Source organism: Vulpes vulpes, chromosome 3 (assembly GCF_048418805.1).
Source record: "Vulpes vulpes isolate BD-2025 chromosome 3, VulVul3, whole genome shotgun sequence".
Taxonomy (NCBI): Eukaryota; Metazoa; Chordata; class Mammalia; order Carnivora; family Canidae; genus Vulpes; species Vulpes vulpes.
The window spans coordinates 106,298,395-106,317,452 of NC_132782.1; the positions used below are offsets into that span (position 1 = coordinate 106,298,395).

The window sequence follows — 19,058 nt, forward strand, 5'->3', positions numbered from 1 at the left end:
TGGTCTTTCTGGGGACCAGCCCCCAGCCAGGAGTGTAGCACAAAAGGCGCTTCTCTTGCCCCAAAAGTTCCAAGGGATTTTAGGAGCTTCCTGCAAGATTCTCCTCCCGAACTGCCTCCCCGGAGAATGCACAAGGATGGGAGCTCGGTGTCAGGAACCGGGATCATAGTCCAGACATGAGCAGGACCTGGGGACAGAGACGTATATACCTGCGCCTGCGTATTTCTTGTGATCTCACACCCTCCCTGATCGCTGTCTCCTTCCCATCCTCCCCCTGTCGCCTGGCACCCGATGCTTTCCGCCTTGTCCCAGTCTGTCACTTGCAGCTGACATCTCGGCTGCAAGGGCTCTGGCATTTCTGTGTTTCGCGCATGACTGCATCTCTAGGTGCAGAACGGGGTCCAGCACATAGTGGGTGCCCAGGCAACACCATTGAACGATGGCACAACGCTTCCTGCTTTATAAAGCAGGTGACATCACGCAGTGAGGGGCTTTGTGCTGCTGCCAAGGCCGCTGTGATGAGCTTACACGCATATGGTGCAGAGGTTGCACACTCGAAGCCCTTGGAGGCCAGGTGGAGAACTGAGATGCGTCAGGTGGGCTGCGTGGGGACATAGGCCTGCACCCTGTCTAAAATCTTCCAACATTACATATATTTTTGCAAACTTTCTTAGGGCAGTGTAGTACTTATAATAGTGACCATTTTAAGTATCTTGAAGTGTACAGTTCAGGGGCACTTAGTCCACTCCCAGTGGTTGTACAAACATTCTCTCATTCCAGAACCTCGCCATCACCCCACATGGAAACCCCATAGCTATTAGCAGCTACTCCTCGGCCAGCACGCCCCACCCAGCAACGCAGCACATGTCACCCTGTTCTTCGTTAAAACCGGCTCCTGCAAGGGTTGGCGGGGAGGGGGGGTGTCTCAGCTCCCCTCAGCCCACCCCCCACCCCTACAGGGCTGTGGGTGGGTTTGCGGGAGCCAGGTTGAGCTGGGCGAGCCGGTGTCTCCCGCGTGTCATTCCAGGCCTCTGTGGGTGCTCCCGGCAACGGCTCCGGCTTGGAGCATTCCGCACGCATCTCGGTGGGGCCCACGTCCCTGAACTACTCCATCAGCTGCTGTCACCGTGCTGGGCACCTGGAGCTCTCTGGCTGGAGCTCGCACAACAGCGTGACCCTGTTGCGGGCTGGGGTCCCGGGCCAGGCCGGCCTCAGCGCCAAGCTGCAGACACACGGTAAGGCGCCCAGGAGGGCCAGCTCCCCCACCTCCCTCCTCGGGCCTTGGTTCCAGGGGGGCCCAGAGCGGTCCTGAACCCCAGAACCAAAGGACAGCCTTGCCCTCGGAGGCCTGATTCCCAGGGGAGCCTGTATTCCTTCCCGAGGGCCCCCCCCCCACCCTGAAGATGTTTAGCTCTAACAGTCCTGGAGGCCGGGTGTCTGCGGGGCTGTGCACCTGCCGAAGGCTCCATGCGGAGAATCCTTCCTTGCCTCTTCCAGCTCCGGGGTTCCAGCTGACCCTCCCATCTCTGCCTCGGTGTCTGTGCCTCTTCTCTTTTTCTAAGGACACCGGTCACTGAATGAGGGCCCTCCCTACTCCATCATGTCTGCGTCCCAATCTGATCACCTCTGCCAGGACCCCAACTAAGGTCACGTCGATACGTGCTAGTGGTTATGGCTTCAACATAATTTTGGGGGAGAAAGGCTTTAACCTTGGCGGGAGGTGGGGAGGGAAGGTAATAAGAGCCAGCATTGATTGAGTGCTTGCTGCATACATCCCAGGCAAGCTCTCCAAAATTGGAGCTCAGTCAATCTGCTCAGCCATCCATTCACTATCAAGGGAAAGTCGAAGCCCGAAGCCCGTGTGGGGCCTCTGAGCCCTCGGGATCCACACCCTCACTCCTCTGACCCCATCTTCTGGCCCCTGCTTGTTTCACTCCTTGCTGTTCTCCAAACACATCAGGCTTGCCCCTGCCTCAGGACCTTCACACAGGCTGTTCCTCTGTCCAGAAGGCTCTCCCCCTGCACATCTGCTTGACTCAATCCCTCGCCATCTTCAGATATTTTCCAAATCTCATCTCCTCACTGAGGCCTTCCCTGCCCACCCTGTTTATTTGTACCTCCACCGCCCTCTAGCTCACCCACCCCCTCTGTTCCTGGCTTGGTGGCTCTAATATACTATGTAACTTACTTAATAAACACCTCACTACTCTTTCCCTGTCCTCTGCCAACCCACACTTGAATGCACACTCCACAAGGACGGGGATGATTTTTGCCTGTTTTGCAGAGTGGAGTATAGTACGTATTCAATTAAACGTCTGTTGAGTGAATTTGTAAACAGATGAGGTAAGGGAGGAATAGAAGCTCAGAGAGTTTGAGTCCCTTGTCCTGGACCACACAGCTATGGATTGGGGGAGATCAGGACTTGAATCCAGGCAGTGTGACTCTACCCTCTGACCCCTGTGTAGATAACAGAGATCAGGACCCCTAGGTGGCTCCCCTGTCACCTGGGTCATCTTCTCCTGGCCTCAAACTTTCCTATAATTGGCTTTCAGCCCCTCTGTGGGCTGTGTGGGAGCCTGGAGCAGACAGGGGCCTGACCTCACGGACTGCTCTGAGGAAGGGTTTATTGGGGATGTGGTGGGTAAATGACGGGATAGTCATTAGTCATTCCAGGATGACCCAGTTCCTGGCCCCTAAGAGGTCCCTGCAGCCGGGGAGACCATCTCACCTCCCCACTGCTGCCCACATTTGGCTCCGGGGTCATTTTGTGCCTGGCATGAACATTTTTGGTGTCCCTGACAGTCTGAACCATCCCCGGGCATGGAGACTGGGGCCCCTTCAATGTGTGTCCCCTCCCCCTTGGGCCCCACACACAGCAGGTGCATGTGGCTGAACACTGACTGGGAGAGGAAGGAAGAGAACGCATCCTGGGACCTGTGTGCCCCACGGGCAGGTGTTCTCAGGGGTGCTATCTCTATTAATCTTGGCAATGTCCCTCAAGTAGGCTGTGCCCACTTTACGGATGAGGAAATGGAGGCTTAAGGCCACCTTGCCCACATCTGCCAAAGAGCACCACCCTCCCTGATGGGGCCAGACGGCAGGTGATGGCGCTGGGCCAGGTGTCACGGACCAGAGCTGTGAGCTGCACCCCCGCACCACCACCCCCCGCCCACCAAGGGAACTTGGCCTCTGACGTAGGCTAGGCTGCAGTAGGGGGAGGGGTTTAAGTCCAAATATAAGAACAAAGCTCCTGGAATCCCATTTCCCGGAGGATTTTCACCTGCCTGCCATGATGAGGTGTGGTCCAGCCGGGAGGCAGGCCCCTGGAGGTTGGGGGGGGGGGGTGAGGGGATGAGATGAGTGGGGACCCTCCAGCCTGGGCCAGGTGGGCTGCAGCTCAGGATCATCTGATATGATTTGATATCGTTTGGATGTTAGATAAACCTGGGGAGAAGTACTCATTCCGCCATTTCCTCGTTCCCTGCAGTGTGTCTGGAGCTGTGCTAAGTGCTGGGGACAGAGCAGGGAACAGACTCAAGGGCCTGCCCTCACGGGGCTGACCTTCCCCAGGGAGGGAGCAGGAAGGGTCAGGAGGTACCTTAAGTGGACACTCAGAGGTGTCATTTCAGCAGCAACCCCAGGAGGAGGAGCCTGCCAGGCTCCGATCATCGATCATCGATCATCAAGGGGGACACCGCCTGACGGATGAAGTCCCAGAGAAGCGAAAGCCCTGCCTGGGCTTGATCCCACGTGGGAAGGGAGGTGAACCGAGTCCCAAGTAGCCTGTGCTCTTCTCTGCCCCTAGAGACCCAGACCCAGGCCAGTGTGGCCCTCCACGGAGGGGATGGTGGTGTGAGCGCGGACGTGGCTGCCCTGGCGGCCTGGCCCACGAACGGCACCCTGGAGCTGGTGGTGAACGCCAGCCACACGGCACCTGCCCTCCGGAGGCTGGGCCTGCCCTTTGCCAGCCAGGTGAGGAGTGAATGGGCCCCCCCAGGCCAAGCTGAGCTCCCCCCTCATTCCATCCACTGATATTGTGGGGTTCGGGAGGATGGAGAGAGCACCATGAACACACTGGTGTCTGGTAGAGCAGGTGCTTTAGAAGCTCTCGCTGCTGTGACTATAGCCCTCATCGTCGCCATCTGTGGGTCACACGTGAGTCACCTGCCCAAGGTCACATGGCCAAAGGGGCTCTGGCTTGCACCGGGGTCCTTTCCCACCTCTGTGGCCCCCTGAATGGGGCCAGGCCATGGCCACTGTCACTGGGCACAAAGTCGCCTGTCCCGGCTGGGCTCCCTGGCTGCCCTGCCAAGTCACGGCACCTTCCAGAAGCCTCATTCGCAACCTCTTGTTTCGGGGTTGCCAGCATGGCGCTGCCCGCACTTCACTCTGCCACATGGGAGGCCGTCCCCAGAGGCCCCTCACCCCTTGTGCAGCGAGTCTGTGACCCAGGACCCCACAACTGAGTGGAGCCAAGTCCCGCTCTCCCTGGCCTCATCTACACCCCTTTCTCTTGGCCTCGGGCCCAGTGGTGGGGAGACGTGGGGGAGCTCAATCTTGGCTGATGTCTGCGGTGCAGGTTTGGTGGGGTGCAATCTGGGCTCCCAGGAGGGACCTGCGGAGTGGGGCCTGGCTTGGGAGGGTACTCGGGCCCCCTACGCACCCCCCCCCCCTCACAGCCTGCTCCTTCCTCAGCTCGTGTTCCAGAAGCTCTGGGCAGAGGGATGGGTGCGCTCTTCCCTACGGCTGACCTGTGACTCTCAAGCCAGCCTGGTCCTCGATGTGCATGGCCAGAGCCGGGCACTCAGGTAAGGGGTTCTCTGCAGCATGGGGGGATCCCCCCACCCCAGAGAAGTGAAGGGGGCTCAGCTGAGCCCCTGCTGTGTGCTGACCTCCGACCCCCAGCACCTCCTTGAGCCCTCCCCACAGCCCCACTGCACAGATGTGGAAAAGGGGGCTCAGAGAAGTGCAGTCACACAGATACTAAGATAACCTTGACCTTTGGGAGCAGGACACAAGTGAGGAATTCTTTGTCTCATGAACTAAATGCATCCTAGGCCTCAAATGCAAAGGAATAATGTTCTAGCACTTCAGTGTGGGGACGCACTGGCTGCCTGGCCCAGCGCTCAGTGGCCTCGTACGTGCATGTCTTGGGGGGCTGCCAGGCTCCAGCGCTCATAGGGTCCCTGAGAGGGGTGAGGAAGCCAGCCGAGAGCAGTGGAGACGGGTGTTCTCACCTGGGGGCAGGCCTGCCCACCCAGGGTCATTGGCAACATCTGGGGAACCTTCTGGTTGTTGTAACGGGGGTGGAGGGTGCTCCTGGCTTCCAGCAGGCAGAGGCAGTGGGGAGTCGGGAGCATCCTGGCCGGAGGGGCCGGGGAAGAGGTGCTGTGTGCCCTGGGCTGCCAGGAGCAAGCGCGGGTTTAAAACCCTGCTGAGGATTTTCTTTTTAATTTTTTCGTGGGAGACACAGAGAGAGAGGCAGAGACACGGGCAGAGGAAGGAGCAGGCCCCATGCAGGGAGCCCAATGCAGGACTCAATCGTGGGTCTCCGGGATCACACCCTGGGCCAAAGGCAGCCGCTCAACCGCTGAACCACCCAGGGATCCCTCTGCTGAGGATTTTAAACACACCCTGCTGAGGCCTCCCCTGGCCAAGCCTGAGGGGGGCCCTCTGATGCCCACAGAAGACACTCAGGCGAGCACCACTATAGCACCTATGGCTGAAGGGGGAACTGAGGCCCAGAGGAGCTATCCCCACCTGCCAGAAGCAGGCAAAGGCCAGGTGGGGATTGAACCGCGCATCACCTGGCACCAGCCTGAGGCCCTGACTGCTCACCGCACAGCCCTCAGGCCTGGAGCATGAGAAGGGCCTTCACTGGGCTGTGCCTGTGATGCTGGATCTCCTGCCCTCCTGCGGGGGAGGTGGGCCTGGTCCTGCCCCAGCGCTGGGTGCCCTCATGCCCGGCCTCAGACCTCCCCTTTCTTTCCTTCCAGCAAAGAGCTGCAGCTCTGGGGCCAGCACCACCTCCCTGGCCTCCTGGGCCGCTGCCCCAGCAGAGCCTCAGCCGCCGCCAAGGTAACTGTGCCGGGCACCCCTGAGCACTAACTGCTTCCAGATGCCCTGCCCGGGGCAGGAGGGGGCCATGCAGGCTGGGCCCCCCCGGGGAGCGCTGGCACCCCCGCATCTGTCCACGGGCCTGCGGTGGGGCCCGGTGGGCTGCCCTTGGAAAGCCCTGGCTCCGGCTTTCTCAAACATCCCCAGGCTTGCGTTTCTGGGCTGGGCCCGCAGCCCCCAGCTAGGCCCACGAGACCCCGGGGAGCGGGGTGGGGGGCCCGTCTGCCCAGTGCTTGGCGCCTGGCGCCGCCTCCCCTGGCCTGGCATGCTCCTGGCACCAGGATCAAATGGCACAGCCCTTTGAGCTGAGCCAGTATCGCCTCCCAGGTGCCCCATTTCTTCCCACGGCCCAGGCTCTCTGCATTCTTCCCACCCGCATCCTCGAATCCTCTCCCCACCTGGAACCACCAGGACAGCCCCTGGCCATGCATCTGGCCTGCATGTAGTATTGGAGGGTGCTGGGGGCAGACAGCAGCCCCAGGCTGGCGCCCCACCCTCCCTCTCTTACCACGACCTGTTTCCCTGTCTGCCCCTCTTCCCCAGATCAGGAGCATCTGGCCCACGGCCTGGCACATAGTAGGTGCTCAGTGAAAGATGTTGCCTAATGAACAAGTGCCAGATCCTCACATTTGCGAGCTGGTCCCTTGGTTACCCCACCAGCCACCCAGGGTCGTTAACTGCCCTCCCTGCCCGGGCCCCGGGCCACCTTTGTTCACAGAGCACCTGCTGTGTGCCAGGCCCTGCCCTGGCACCTTCACACACGCTCTTAGTGTTCCCCAAGCTTTGCTGCCGATTGCACAGTCACCCAGGGGGCCTCTGAGTGTTCCCCCAATTTTTATTTTATTTTTATTTTTTCATTTGTTAGATTTTATTTATTTATTCATGAGAGACACAGAGAGAAAAAGAGGAGGAGACACAGGCAGAGGGAGAAGCAGGCTCCACGCAGGGAGCCTGATGTAGGACTTGATCCCGGGTCTCCAGGATCACACCCTGGGCTGAAGGCGGCGCTAAACCGCTGAGCCACCCAGGCTGCCCCTATTTTGATTCATTTCCAACCCAAAGAAAAGTTACATTCAGACAGTGAACATTCCCCAGTTATCAACATCCTGCCACAAACATCCTGATTATACCTACGTGGCACATGTATTTGCATTTGCATGTTCACCCCTGTGCCCACATACATCTTCTTCTGTATCATTAAGAGATGATATGGGCATGTTTCTGGACACGTCATACCTCTTTACTCCTAAATACTTCAGCAAGCGGTTCCAATAACAAGACTATTTTCTTACGTAATGCAGCATAAGTACAAAATTCAGGAAATTTAATATAATGTCATACTGTTCTCTAATATACAGTCCATAATAAAGTTTCCCAGTTGCCCCAATAATATTCTTCCAAGCTGGGGTTTGTTTTTTTTTTTGGTTCGTTTGTTTGTATTTAGTTTGTTTTCAATCCCAGACACACTCCAGGATCACCCAGAGTACTTGGTTGCCCTGTCATCTAGAAGAGAGATCTGCAAACTTTTATTTTTTTAAAAAAGCCAGATAGTAAATATTTTAGCCTTTGGACCCAATATGATCTCTTTTGCAACTGCTCAGTGCTGCCACTGTAACCAAAAAGCAGCCCTAGACAATATGTAAATTAAATGGGCGTGGCTATGTTACAATAAAACTTTATTTACAAAATCAAGTGGTGGGCCGAATTTGGCCCAAAGCGGAGCCCTGATCTAGAAATTCTTCTCCCACCCTGTACCTATTTTTCCCCCCCAATATTTTCTTTTTAAACTTTTTAGACCCTAGGAAATTAAAACAGTTTTATAGTGGACATCAACACACCCACTGCCTAGATTTTCTCCCTCCTATTCCACTCCACTTGCTGTACCAGATAGCTCTCAACTTTTAAAAAGAAAAATTTTTTTTTTTTTTAGCTTTCAACTTTTGATGCATTTCAAAGTAGGTGGCAGATATCGACAGGCTTCCCCCTAAGCATTTCCTTGTCCTTAAAGAAGAAGCAGCCTTGCACTGACAGTTTTGAAATGTCCAGGCAATGATTTTGCAAAAACCCTCCATTTGGGTTTGTCAGGCCCATTTGTGCAAGATTCAGGCTCAACGTTTTGGCTGCGGTGCCACTAATCTGCGGAGCTCTCGGAAAATACCACTTTCTCCACCCCATCTCCAGAGGTTCTGTTTTTACGGGCTGTAGGTAGGAGCCTAGAATCTACGCTTGTAGCCAGTGCCCTAAGTGGGACTCTGTTACTCAGTCTGGAAGGACAGCACGTTATTTCACACAATTTTCACATCAGCACATTAATAAAAGTATCATGATCCCAACTGGAGAGGTCACACACCCCAAGGGACACAGAGCCAGAATGGGCATCTGTGCGTTGTTCCTTGCGCTAGACTGCCCCCTGCTGCCCACTATGGTAATGCAACTGGAATTCTTGCCTGATGGCCCCAGGCCCTTAGCTGTCTTCAAGTCACCGTGACAGCATGAAGGACATGGGGAGGTTGTTGTCACCAGCACCCCCGGTGGCCTAAGCCAAGGCTCAGGACCCTCATCTCACCAGATTTCAAACAGTCCAGGAAGCCATGGGTGTCTGGGGCTGGAGCCTACAGCCGGGAGCCCGTATCTGTCTGAATATTCCATCAGAGACCCGTGAGGAGACCTGTCACCTGCTTTTCTTCTGCCCCAGCTGCAGTACTCGGAGCATGAGGCCCAGGGCACGATTTCCTTGGCGGTGGAGGAGCATCGTCTCCACGTGGGCAGCAGGCTGGCGACTGCGAAGGCCCGCGTCACCAGCATCATCAGGCTAGAACAGACCTTCCCCCAGGTGCATGGAGGGCGGCAAGGACGACAGACTGGGGTGCGGGATGGGGGGGTGCAGGGAGGGCTCCGGGGTCATTCCTTTGAGAAAAGAAGAGTTTGTGAAGAGCTGCCAAGTGGGAGAGATGCGCTGGGGTGGATTCTTGGCTGGTCTCAACAAAAAGAAGAACAAAAAACTGCACAAATAAATAAGAAAATGGTGATACATTCTAGAGGGAAAAGCAAACAGAGTGATAGGAGCGGGTGGGGGGGGCTCTTCGGGTGGCCAGGAAGGCCTCACGAAGAAGGTGACATCTGAGCTAGCCCCGGATGACGAGCAAGCATTGGCCGTTGGAAAATCTGGCGCGGGGTGGGTGGGGTGGGCGGGACATTCCAGGCAGAGGGAGAAACACATACAAAGGGCCTGGGGCAGGAAGGAGTTTGAGGAACGGCCCCTGGGCTGGAGCAGAGCGGGTGAGGAGGAGGTGGTGGGGGTCCGAGCATGTAGGGCACCGCTGGCCGCAGAGAGGGGTTTGGATTTAGTTCTCTGACCTTGGAAGCCCTTTGAGGACATGATGCTAATGACGGTTTCAGGTCCCTCCAGCTGCTGCAGGGTCCCTGGGGTGGGATTTACAGGGGGCAGTAGGGACCCCAGCGAGGAGGCCACTATTAGCAGGGCAGGAAACGACGGTGTCTTGTGTCAAGGCAGGGCGGACCACACTTGGGAGTAAACTCCCCCTCCTCCCTGCAAGTCCCCCCCTGGAGGGCCCTTGGGTCGCCCTCCAAGGGGGGCACCCACCAACGGGGAGCGTGCTCTTCCCTGAGCCTTGGCACGGGCTGTTCCTTCTGCCTGGAATGCCTTTCCCTGCATCGTTTTCCAACTTCTTCCTCTGTGTCCCTTTGCCTCCTGAGTATCTCTCATGCCACCCTTGTCGCCTTGTCCTGTTACCTTCTGTCTCTGTGACGTGTCCCCATCCGCCAGGGATCTTTGTACCCGGTGCTATGCGTCGGGGTCCCGAGCGTAATGCCTGCTCAGTGATGTTTGAGAAGCCCTCATAGCAACCACAGGGCCTGCCTGCCCCCATGGCACTGCCCACGGGCCGGCCCCAAGCTGCCCCAGCCTTGCGTTGTCTCCGAGGTCAGCCCTGCTGCTTGCACCGCCTCTTCTAGATAGGGAACCTGAGCTCAGGGAGGTTAGGGAACAGGCCCAAGGCCACACAGCTTGGATGCGCAGCTGAGAGGTGACATTCTGTGCTCAGGGTCACGCCGTCGCCTGTGTCCCGACCCCGTGCCCCACACCGTCTGCCTGTCCCCGGGGCGCCTTTGGCTTTCTACTTCCTGAGGCGTCTGGCAGCCCAGCAAACTGTTAATGCCCCACAGATGTGCCCCGTCTTTCCTCTTCCCCAGGTGTCCCCCCTTTCCTACCCCGAGTGGGAGCCAGGCGCTCCCGTGACCTGGCACCGTCTTTCTCTTCCAGTTCGGCGCCTTTCCCGGGAAACTGGTCCTGCAGACCTCATATGAGAGAGCCCACGGGGCCCACGCCCTGCACCAGACAGTTCTGTGGGACAACCAGGAGGTGGTCCTCAACGGGAGCCTCTCTGGGCCCTTCCCCAGGCTCGCGGGGAACCTCAGCCTGCGGGGTGAGTGTCTGTTGGGGCACCGGCAGGGGCAGCCTGGTCACTCAGCGAACCATCTTTGAACAACTGCTTATCCCAGGCACTGTTCCAGGCACTGGGGGTCCACCCAGAAGTGAGATGGCCCAGGGCCCTGCCCTTGGGGGGGAGAGGCAGTGAGCAGCGATGTGAACGTGAAGAAAAAATCACATCAGTGTTTCTAACACTCTAAGAGTGAGAAGGGTTTGATTTAGGGGTGTGGGGCTCTTTTGGGGGGTGTAGGCTAGAAAGGCGTGTCTGAGGAGGTCACATTCAAGCTGAGCCCTAAATGATGAGAAAGGAGTAGCCACGGTGAGGGCCATTGCAGGCAAAAGGAAAAGCAGGTGCAAAGGTCCTGTGGTAGGAGTAAGCCTGGGGTGCTAGAGCAACAGCAGCAAGGCCAGTGTGGCCAGAGTGCACCGAAAGGGGTAGCAACGAGAGGAGACGGTTGGGGGCAGGCTGAGGGACCCAGGTCACGCAGGTCCCAGCCCCCTACCCAGAGTGAGGGTTACCCTGACTGTGAAAAGATGGGAAGTGTGTTAGATGGGGCAACCCCGAGCATCCCCAGGGGGTTTTAGAGCTGAGGCTGATGTCAGCAGGGGAGGCGAGCACTGTCCCACCGCAGCCCCGCTGATGGCACTTGGGTCCTCCGAGGCCCTCCAGGACACAGGCTGCCCCGGCAGGGGCCGTGCAGTCACGTGACTGTCAGTTTCTGTTCGAAGAGCCCCCTTTACACACAGCAGAGCCCGACCTGCTGGCCAGCTGAGGGGGAGACACCGTGCAGACCCCAGTCCCGGGAATGCGGCTTGGGGGGTGGTCGGATGGCATCTCCCAGGCCCCAGCTGCCGTATGTGTGTCCTGCGAGGCAGGGGAAATGTGTGGCCCCTCAGTGCACCAAGGCAGCGTGTGTGTGCGTGCATGGTTGTGCATGCAGGGGGTCGTGGGTGGGCTCCGCAGCCTGAGGCCCCTGCTCTGTGCTTACAGAGCTTGCGAGCTGGGGGGCTGGAGGGTGGAAACAACGAGGGTCACGGCTCTGAGTGTGGGGCACACATGTGTGGTCAGTGTTCCCTGGACGGATGAGCCGATGGCGCCTCGGGAAGCAGCCAGAGAGTCACTGTCTCCTGGGAGCCTGTGTAGCAGCAGGTGGCCCCCCTTCCAGAGAGTTCAGAGGTCACCAAGGTGGCCACTGTGGACTGTGGAGACTCAGGCGGACTCCTGCTCTGGGTTTGGGAAGGCGGGACCACCTGGTGGCCTCACAAGATGGGGTCAAGTGATAATGCAGGGGGTCAGGGCAGCTAGACTCCCCCTCGGGGTTGAGGGGAGCAATCCCAGAGGCAGGGAGGCTGTCTGTTGTGAGGCCTCGGGGGTGGGGGTGCCACCTGCATCACGCTCCGGGACAGGATGAGAGCAGAGGGTGGCTGCCCAGCTGAGTGTGGCCCAGGTGGGCGTGGGGCATTCACAGGGACACCAGACCCGAGAGCGTGAGGGACGTGAGTGGTACAAGATGTTGGTGGGAGGTGACAAACGTCCCCAGACCCTGTGGCTTCTGCCGTAAGCGTCAGGCCGGACACGTGGGCTGCTGACCTCGCCTGGGCTCTCCGACTCATCCTGGGGCTCGCCAGCCACCAGCAGACCTCGGATGGCCTGCGCTGGCCCATCCAGGCATTGCGCTGTGTGGTGGCACCTTCCAGCAAGCCAGCCCGGGGCTGCTCCCGCATTGTCTGGGCAAGGGTCCCAGAGAGCGAGCGGGGCAGGGGTTGGGGGGCGGTTGCTGAGACCCTTGCAAGCCGGCGACATCCAACATCCGGTGGCGTCACCTTCACCAGATTCTGTTAGCAAGTCACCTGCGGCCCAGGTTCAAGGGCCACGGAAACAGATCCTGCCCCTTGATGCAGGAGGCAGAGGCTCATCGCAGGGCTGGGGGGTGGGATTCGGGGCTCCTGCAGGGACAGCTCAGGGAGCCGTGACCAAGTGAGGGTGTAGCTGCTGAATGTCGCGCCGATGACCTGAGCACGTGGCCTCCACCCTCCACCTGCCCGAGTAGGCGGCTGTGTCAGCCGAGATCCCCCAGGCCCTGTCCTCACATGTGCCCTCCTGTGTTCCCACCCAGCGGAGCTCGCCCACCCGCCGTGGCACAGCGGCCTCCGCCTGTCCTGCGAGCATTCGCGACGCAGACACCGGGACGACCTGGTCGTGCGCTGGGATGACAAGGACCAGGTAGGTGTCAGGGCTGGAAGGAGCCCCACCGGAGGCAGCCCCCAAGAAACTGTGGGAAAGGCCCTGGGTGGGTGGGGCGGGGGGGGGTTTGGAATCAGGTTCCAGCAACACCTGAGCAATGCCAGGGACGCCAGGGGCTGCCTCCTAGTGAGGGCTTAGCAGTCAGCCCCACTTAGCACATGATGAAGTTGGAGCCCAGAGAGGTGCAGCGACCCTCCCGGGGTCACAGAGCCAGTGGAGGGCAGGGCAGGGCTGGGGTCTTGTGCTCTGCCCCAGCCAGCTGCCCTCACGCCCTTGACCTTGAAGGCTGTCTGCACAGGGTGGGGAGGGGCTGCCCCTCTGGGCCAGGCCTCGGCTCAGCCTGCCCCCTCCCCAGGTGGTGGTCTCCTCCTCTCTGCTCTTGGGGAAGGGCCAGCTGGCCGCCCGCCTGGCCCTGGCTCAGCCCTTCAACCTGTCCTGGTGGCGCATGGAGGCTGGCGGCCTTGCTGAGCACAGGGGCGGCAAGCAGAGCCGGCAGGTGAGAGGGGCGCATCCGAGGTGCCGGTGGGTGGGGGTCCCGGGGGTGGGGACCTGCGTGGCTGGGCCCGCAGGCCGGGTACCGGGCACCGTGTGCAGGGACGAGGGTTCTGCTGGTCTGGTTGTCGGGGCTCCTGCAGAGCCGCAGATTCCTGACAGAGGGGCCCTTCATTCGTTCGTCCCTTCATCGATACTTATTAGGCACCTACTGCATGCCAGGCGGTGTTCAAGGCGTGCAGTCCTGCGTCTAAAGGGCTCACGTTTTAGCGCAGCAACGGCTTACGTGCACGTCCGACTCATCATTTATGTACTCGTTGCTTTAGTCGGGGGTCCGCGCGGGACAGCCGGGCTCCTCAGCTCGCCGGGGGGCCTCGGGCAGCCCCGGGACCCTCTCTGAGCCTCGGTTTTCTCAGCTGCAGAGTGGAGGACGGCAGGCCAGTGCGCGTCGACGGCAGGTGCGCCGGGCCAGGCAGGCAGACCCTGTCTAAAATTCAAGCCACGATTGAAGGGAAAGAAGAGTTGTGATAAGCCCTGTGAAGAAAGCAGGGAGGAGGTGGAGACAGAGACTAACCAGATGGGGGGGGGGGGTCCGGGAGGGCCTCCTGGGGGAAGTAGCTTGTCAGCTGAGAACCCCACGGATGACAGGGGGATGCCTCGTGACACGCTGGAGGAATAGCATTTGGGGGTGGGGGGAGGGAACAGCCAGTGCAAAGGCCCTGAGGTGGGGATGTGCTGGGGAGCTTCAGGAAGAGCCCGAGGCAGCTAGGAACAGGGTGGGGGGGCAGGAGCCAGGGAGGGGACGTCAGCCGGGGGCTTAGTGGGCTCCAGCTGCTGCCACAGAACATCACAGGTGGGGGCGCCGGGTGGCTCAGTCGGTTAAGCGTCTGCCTTCAGCTCAGGTCGTGGCCTCAGGGTCCTGGGATCGAGTCCCGCGTCACGCTCCCTGCTCCGTGGGGCCTCTCCCTATCCCTCTGCCCCTCCCCACCCCCGCTTCTGTGGGGGCTTCACTCTCGTCCTCTCTCAAATAAATAAATCTTAAAAAATCACCCCCCTAGGCTGGGTGGCTTCTGTTGCTTAAAACAGAAAAACATATTTCTCCCACTTCTAGAAGCTAGAAGCCTGAGACTAAGGAGCCCGCATGCTCAGGTTCTGGGGAGTGCTCTCGTGCTGGCTCCCGGTTTTCTCCGCATCCCCCCAATGCCGGGGAGAGAGCTCTCTGGGGTACCTTCTCACGGGCACCAATCCCATCTGGAGGCCGCCCCATGACCTCCTCCACACCCAATCACCTGCCATCCGCCCTGCGGCCTAGGACCAGCACTCTGGGGTTGAGCGGAGGGGTGAGGGGCGGGCAGGCAGGGCCCACAGTTCAGTCCAGAGTGGCCCCAGAAGCCCCGAGTGGGGGGCTCCGATTTCCTTCGGGCTGGGGATCGGGATCCAGAAGGAGGAGCCTTGCATCTGGACCCATGCAGGCTCCCGGTGTGGGTGTGGCTCTGAGCACCCTAAGGCCAGGGTCCCCTACAGTGGTGGGCTACCCCCCCTACCCCTCCCACCAGCCCTTCCCACCCCGCTCCTCTTGTCCCCCACCCGCAGCACAGACAGGCCTCACCTCTGCCCCTCCCCTCCACCGCCCCCCATGTCCACGCAGGTCCAGCTGGCCTGGGATGGAGGGCAGCCCGTGACCTTGCACCTGACCTGGACCGACAGGTCCTCGCAGCGCAGCAGCACCTGGGACGGCTGCCTGGCCGCCTCCCCGGGACAGGTATGTGCCGGCTGCACTGGCCAGCCAAGTGGGGGCCTTTTCCTAAATCCGGGCCCCTGTGCTGGCTCCCCGAGCCCCACACGCCATCCTCCCGTCAGCTCCAGGAAACATGGGGCCTGAGTGCCCTCAAGGCCTGTGGGGCCTTAACACACACCCTGGCCGTGTTCAGCGAGCAGCTCGACCTGTCCTGGGACCGACGCAGGGTGCGGCACAACCTGACCTACGAGGTGAGGCCCGGAGAGCCGGGTCCCAGGCAGGTAACCCTGGGGCGGCCCCACCTGCCATGGAAAGTGCCGGGCTCAGAGGCCATGGGGTCCCGGGCAAGCGCTAGCTGGGCTGTAGGATCGTGAGCAACTCATTTCTCCACCGTGAGCCGCGCTGTTCTCTGCTGTAAAACGGGGGTGATCCTCCTTCCCCAACTGGGGTGTAGGGAGAGCTCTGGGAGATGAGGAGAGCAAGGTGCCCGGCGCGAGGTGAGCAGACGAGGGAAGGGGCTGGTGATGCCAGGGAGGATGTGTGTGTGTGGGGGGGCTCAGGTTCTTGGAGGTGTCAAGGTCAGGGTCTTCCGGGCATTGCTCCCCACCTGGGGCTGCTGCTGGGGCCGAGCACTGCTCTGCAGACAGAGCCTGGGACAGGGACCGGACCATGGAGACACGAGGACAGCTGGTCCTGACAGCAGGCCTTGTTCCTTCTGGGGCCCGGCACCCTGGGTTCTGGGACCCCTTAGGCTCAGCCCCCTCGGTGCTCCCAATAGACGTCCTGCCCAGGGTAGGAATGGCTGCTGCGCCCGGCCAGGGCTCTGATGGCAGGACCTGCAGCACCCACTCTTGTGGGGGCCTCCCACCTGCAGCTGGCCCTGGCCACTGTCCCCTTAGGGGATGAGCCCCCGCCTCATGGCGCCCTCTCATTGCAGAGGCATTGGCCGTCCCAGCCAGACAGGATCCACACCGAGGCCGTGCTAGAGCACATCCTCACCACCTCCTGCACCACACACAGCTTCCGGGGAGAAGTGGACACCGACTACACCCACTGGCTGCGCCATTCCCTGCAGCTGGGGCTCTGCGACCTGCCCAGGGTGAGTGCGTCCTGAGGAAGGGGCCCAGGGGCCCCCCGAGGGGGGGGTGAGGAGAGTACCCACGGAGTGCAGGGGTGGGGGCGAGTTAGCCGGGTGCCACCATCACCGCTCTGCCATTTGCTGGCTGGGTGACCGCAGGCAGAGCAGGTCAGTACTCTCAACGTCCAGTGCTCCACCTGAGGGACAGGACAGGCAATAGGGCTCCCACATGTAGGGTGACATGGCGTGGGTGACGTGTGACGCAGGAAGAGTGCTTCACACGTGGATTGAAGGTACTCAGCCTCATCGTTGTTAGAGGGGAACACTCTTCCTGGGTCTGTTAGCTGGTTCATTGGTCCTTCCTCCTACCTACCTGCCCTCCCATCCATCTGTCCATCCATCCGTCCATCCATCCATCCACCCACCCACCCACCTACCTACTCCCCACCCTCCTATCCATCCACCTACTCCCCACCCTCCTATCCATCCATCTATCAACCATCTACCCACCTACTCACCTACACACCCTCCATCCAACTGCCTACTCCTTACCCTCCTGTCCATCCATTCACTCACCTACCCAGCTACCCACTCACCCACCTACTCATCCATCCATCAATCCATCTACTCCCTACCCTCCCATCCATCCACCTGTCCATCCATCCATTCACCCATGTACTCACCTACACAGCCACCCACTCACACACCCACCTACCCACCTACTCACTCACTCACCCACCTACTCATCCACCCTCCCGTCTATCCGTCCGTCCATCCATCCATCCATCCACCTACTCCCCACCCTCCTATCCATCCATCTATCCACCATCCATCCACCCACCTAATCACCTACGCACCCACCTACTCACCCACCGTCCCACCCCCATCCATCCCCCCATCCATCCAACCACCTACTCCTTACCCTTCTGTCCATCCATTCACTCACCTACGCAGCTACCCACTCACCCACCTACTCATCCATCCATCCATCGATCCATCTACTCCCTACCCTCCTGTCCATCTATTCATCCATCCATCCACACATCCAACCACCCACCTACACACCCACCCTCCTGTCCATCCGCCCATCCATCCATCCCAAGGTAAGAGTTTTTCTATAAAGGATCAGATAGCAAACATTTTAGCTTTTCAAGCCATATGGTCTTTGTTACAATTACTCAACTTGGCTGTCATAGGATCTCTGTAAACAAATGGGTGTGGCCCTGCTCCAATACATATTTATTTACAACAATAAGCAGTGTTCTTTGGCTCTTGAGGCAGTTTGCCAACCCCATTCATCCATTCGTTCAGAAAGCATTTGTGGTTTTTACTTATGCAAGACCCTGTACTTAGGTGCAGGAACAAGGGCAGTCGGGGTACCCCACCCCCTGGAGCTCACATTCCAGGGCGTGGAAAGAGTTAAACAAGATGCATGATATGTACTCAGGCATGATCCATGCCATGAAGGAATGAAGCAGGGAGAGGAGACAGGGGGTTGCAAGGGGGCCTCACTGACAGGGCCAAGCTCTGCAGAGGGAATAGCCAGTGCAAAGGCCCTGTGGCAGAACATGCTTAGGGTATTTAAGGAACATAGGGCAGCCTTTAGAGCAAGGAGGTAAGGTTAAGAAGATAATTCTGACCTGTGGGCCATGCCAAGGCAGCTTTTCTTCTCAGTATGGTGGAAGGCAGAGAGTTTTTGAGCACAGGGATAATGTCTGATTCGCATTTTTAAAGGTCAATCTGATTACCAAGTAGAGGAGGGCCTATGGGCTGGGGCTGGGGCTGACCTGGGGGATGGGAGACCCAAGAGGCTATTGCGACAGCCCTAGTGGTCTGGATCAGGCCAGGGCTTGGTGGGGAGGGGAAGCTGCTGCCCCTGAGCCTCTGTGACTGTGACCGCTAACACCCACCTTCTCGTTCCAGGCTCTCTCAGTCTCTGGGGAGCACACCCTGGGACACAGGGGGCTCCTGCTGCATTCCCACTGCCAGCTGGGCCTCGCCCCGGACCCAGACCACGGCCTGCAGCTCAGCCTGACGCTCCGCAACCACAGCAAGCCTCGGACACCAGACTTCTCCGGGGAGCTGGAGGTGGGTGGTCAGGTCAGGGCTGTCCCCCCCCACCCTACCCCCCAGGAGGATGCTCCTGGGCCCTGCTCCCAGGCCAGGCCACCACCGCCTGCATGGCCCTGCCACCTAGTGGCCATGGTCAGAACCGCGGGCTGGAACCCTGGTGGGGACCTGAGCTCCAGGGAGGGTGAGACCCTCTGGCCTATCCCCAGCCCTGATACAAAGCAGCTCCTCAGCCTCTGGCCCTTGCCCTACCAAAGAGGCAGTGACTGGACTGTCTGGGTTTGAACCCACCCTTAGCCTCTTCCTGACAACCCGCTCCACCACTGACCTCCTGCTATGGAGAGTGATGATCGCACCTACCCCACCTCCCATGGGACTCCCGCTGCAAGGGTTAACTATGTGACTCTGTGTGGGTCACTTAGAGCAGTGCCTGATGAGAATGGGGGTCTGGGCACCCCCTCCCTCTGCCCGCTTAGCTCAGGCACACAGTGGGTGCCCCATCACAGTTACCACCTGTGCACTCCTGTGTCACCCTGACCGGGGGAGCCTGATTTTGTGACTTTCCTTCTGTCCTCTGTTGTCTCCTCTGGGCCACGGGAGCAAATCCCACCTCCTTTGCAGAGTCCTTTTGCGCAGGGCACGCACACAGTGGGTGCTCGTGAGGTGCGTGTTTCCTTCCAGCAGCCGGCGCTGGACGGGGATGGCTTTCCTGCATCTGGAGCTCACTTGGCCTGTTTCCCAGCGCCATAGCGTGGCTCTTTCTAAAGAGCTTTGCTTTCCAAGGTTGTCCAGGGTGACTGCTCGGTTCCCCTGCTTGCCAGCCAGGCCCTTAGCTGCTCCTGTGTCTGTAATCCCAGCGCCCCAAGGC

At 59.5% G+C, this 19,058-nt stretch overlaps 1 protein-coding gene across 1 annotated transcript in view; it reads left to right on the forward strand.

The window, feature by feature from the left end:
* LOC112923224 (uncharacterized) overlaps window positions 1–19,058 on the forward strand; it is a 141,960-nt gene that overhangs the window by 103,626 nt on the left and 19,276 nt on the right. The window contains exons 51-62 of the mRNA XM_072753850.1: window positions 1,028–1,235; window positions 3,806–3,972; window positions 4,696–4,808; window positions 5,997–6,078; window positions 8,813–8,950; window positions 10,400–10,562; window positions 12,685–12,791; window positions 13,168–13,308; window positions 14,953–15,066; window positions 15,165–15,293; window positions 15,980–16,141; window positions 18,044–18,208. Coding sequence (XP_072609951.1) covers window positions 1,028–1,235; window positions 3,806–3,972; window positions 4,696–4,808; window positions 5,997–6,078; window positions 8,813–8,950; window positions 10,400–10,562; window positions 12,685–12,791; window positions 13,168–13,308; window positions 14,953–15,066; window positions 15,165–15,293; window positions 15,980–16,141; window positions 18,044–18,208 — 1,689 coding nt within the window. The remainder of the gene's footprint in view (window positions 1–1,027; window positions 1,236–3,805; window positions 3,973–4,695; window positions 4,809–5,996; window positions 6,079–8,812; window positions 8,951–10,399; window positions 10,563–12,684; window positions 12,792–13,167; window positions 13,309–14,952; window positions 15,067–15,164; window positions 15,294–15,979; window positions 16,142–18,043; window positions 18,209–19,058) is intronic.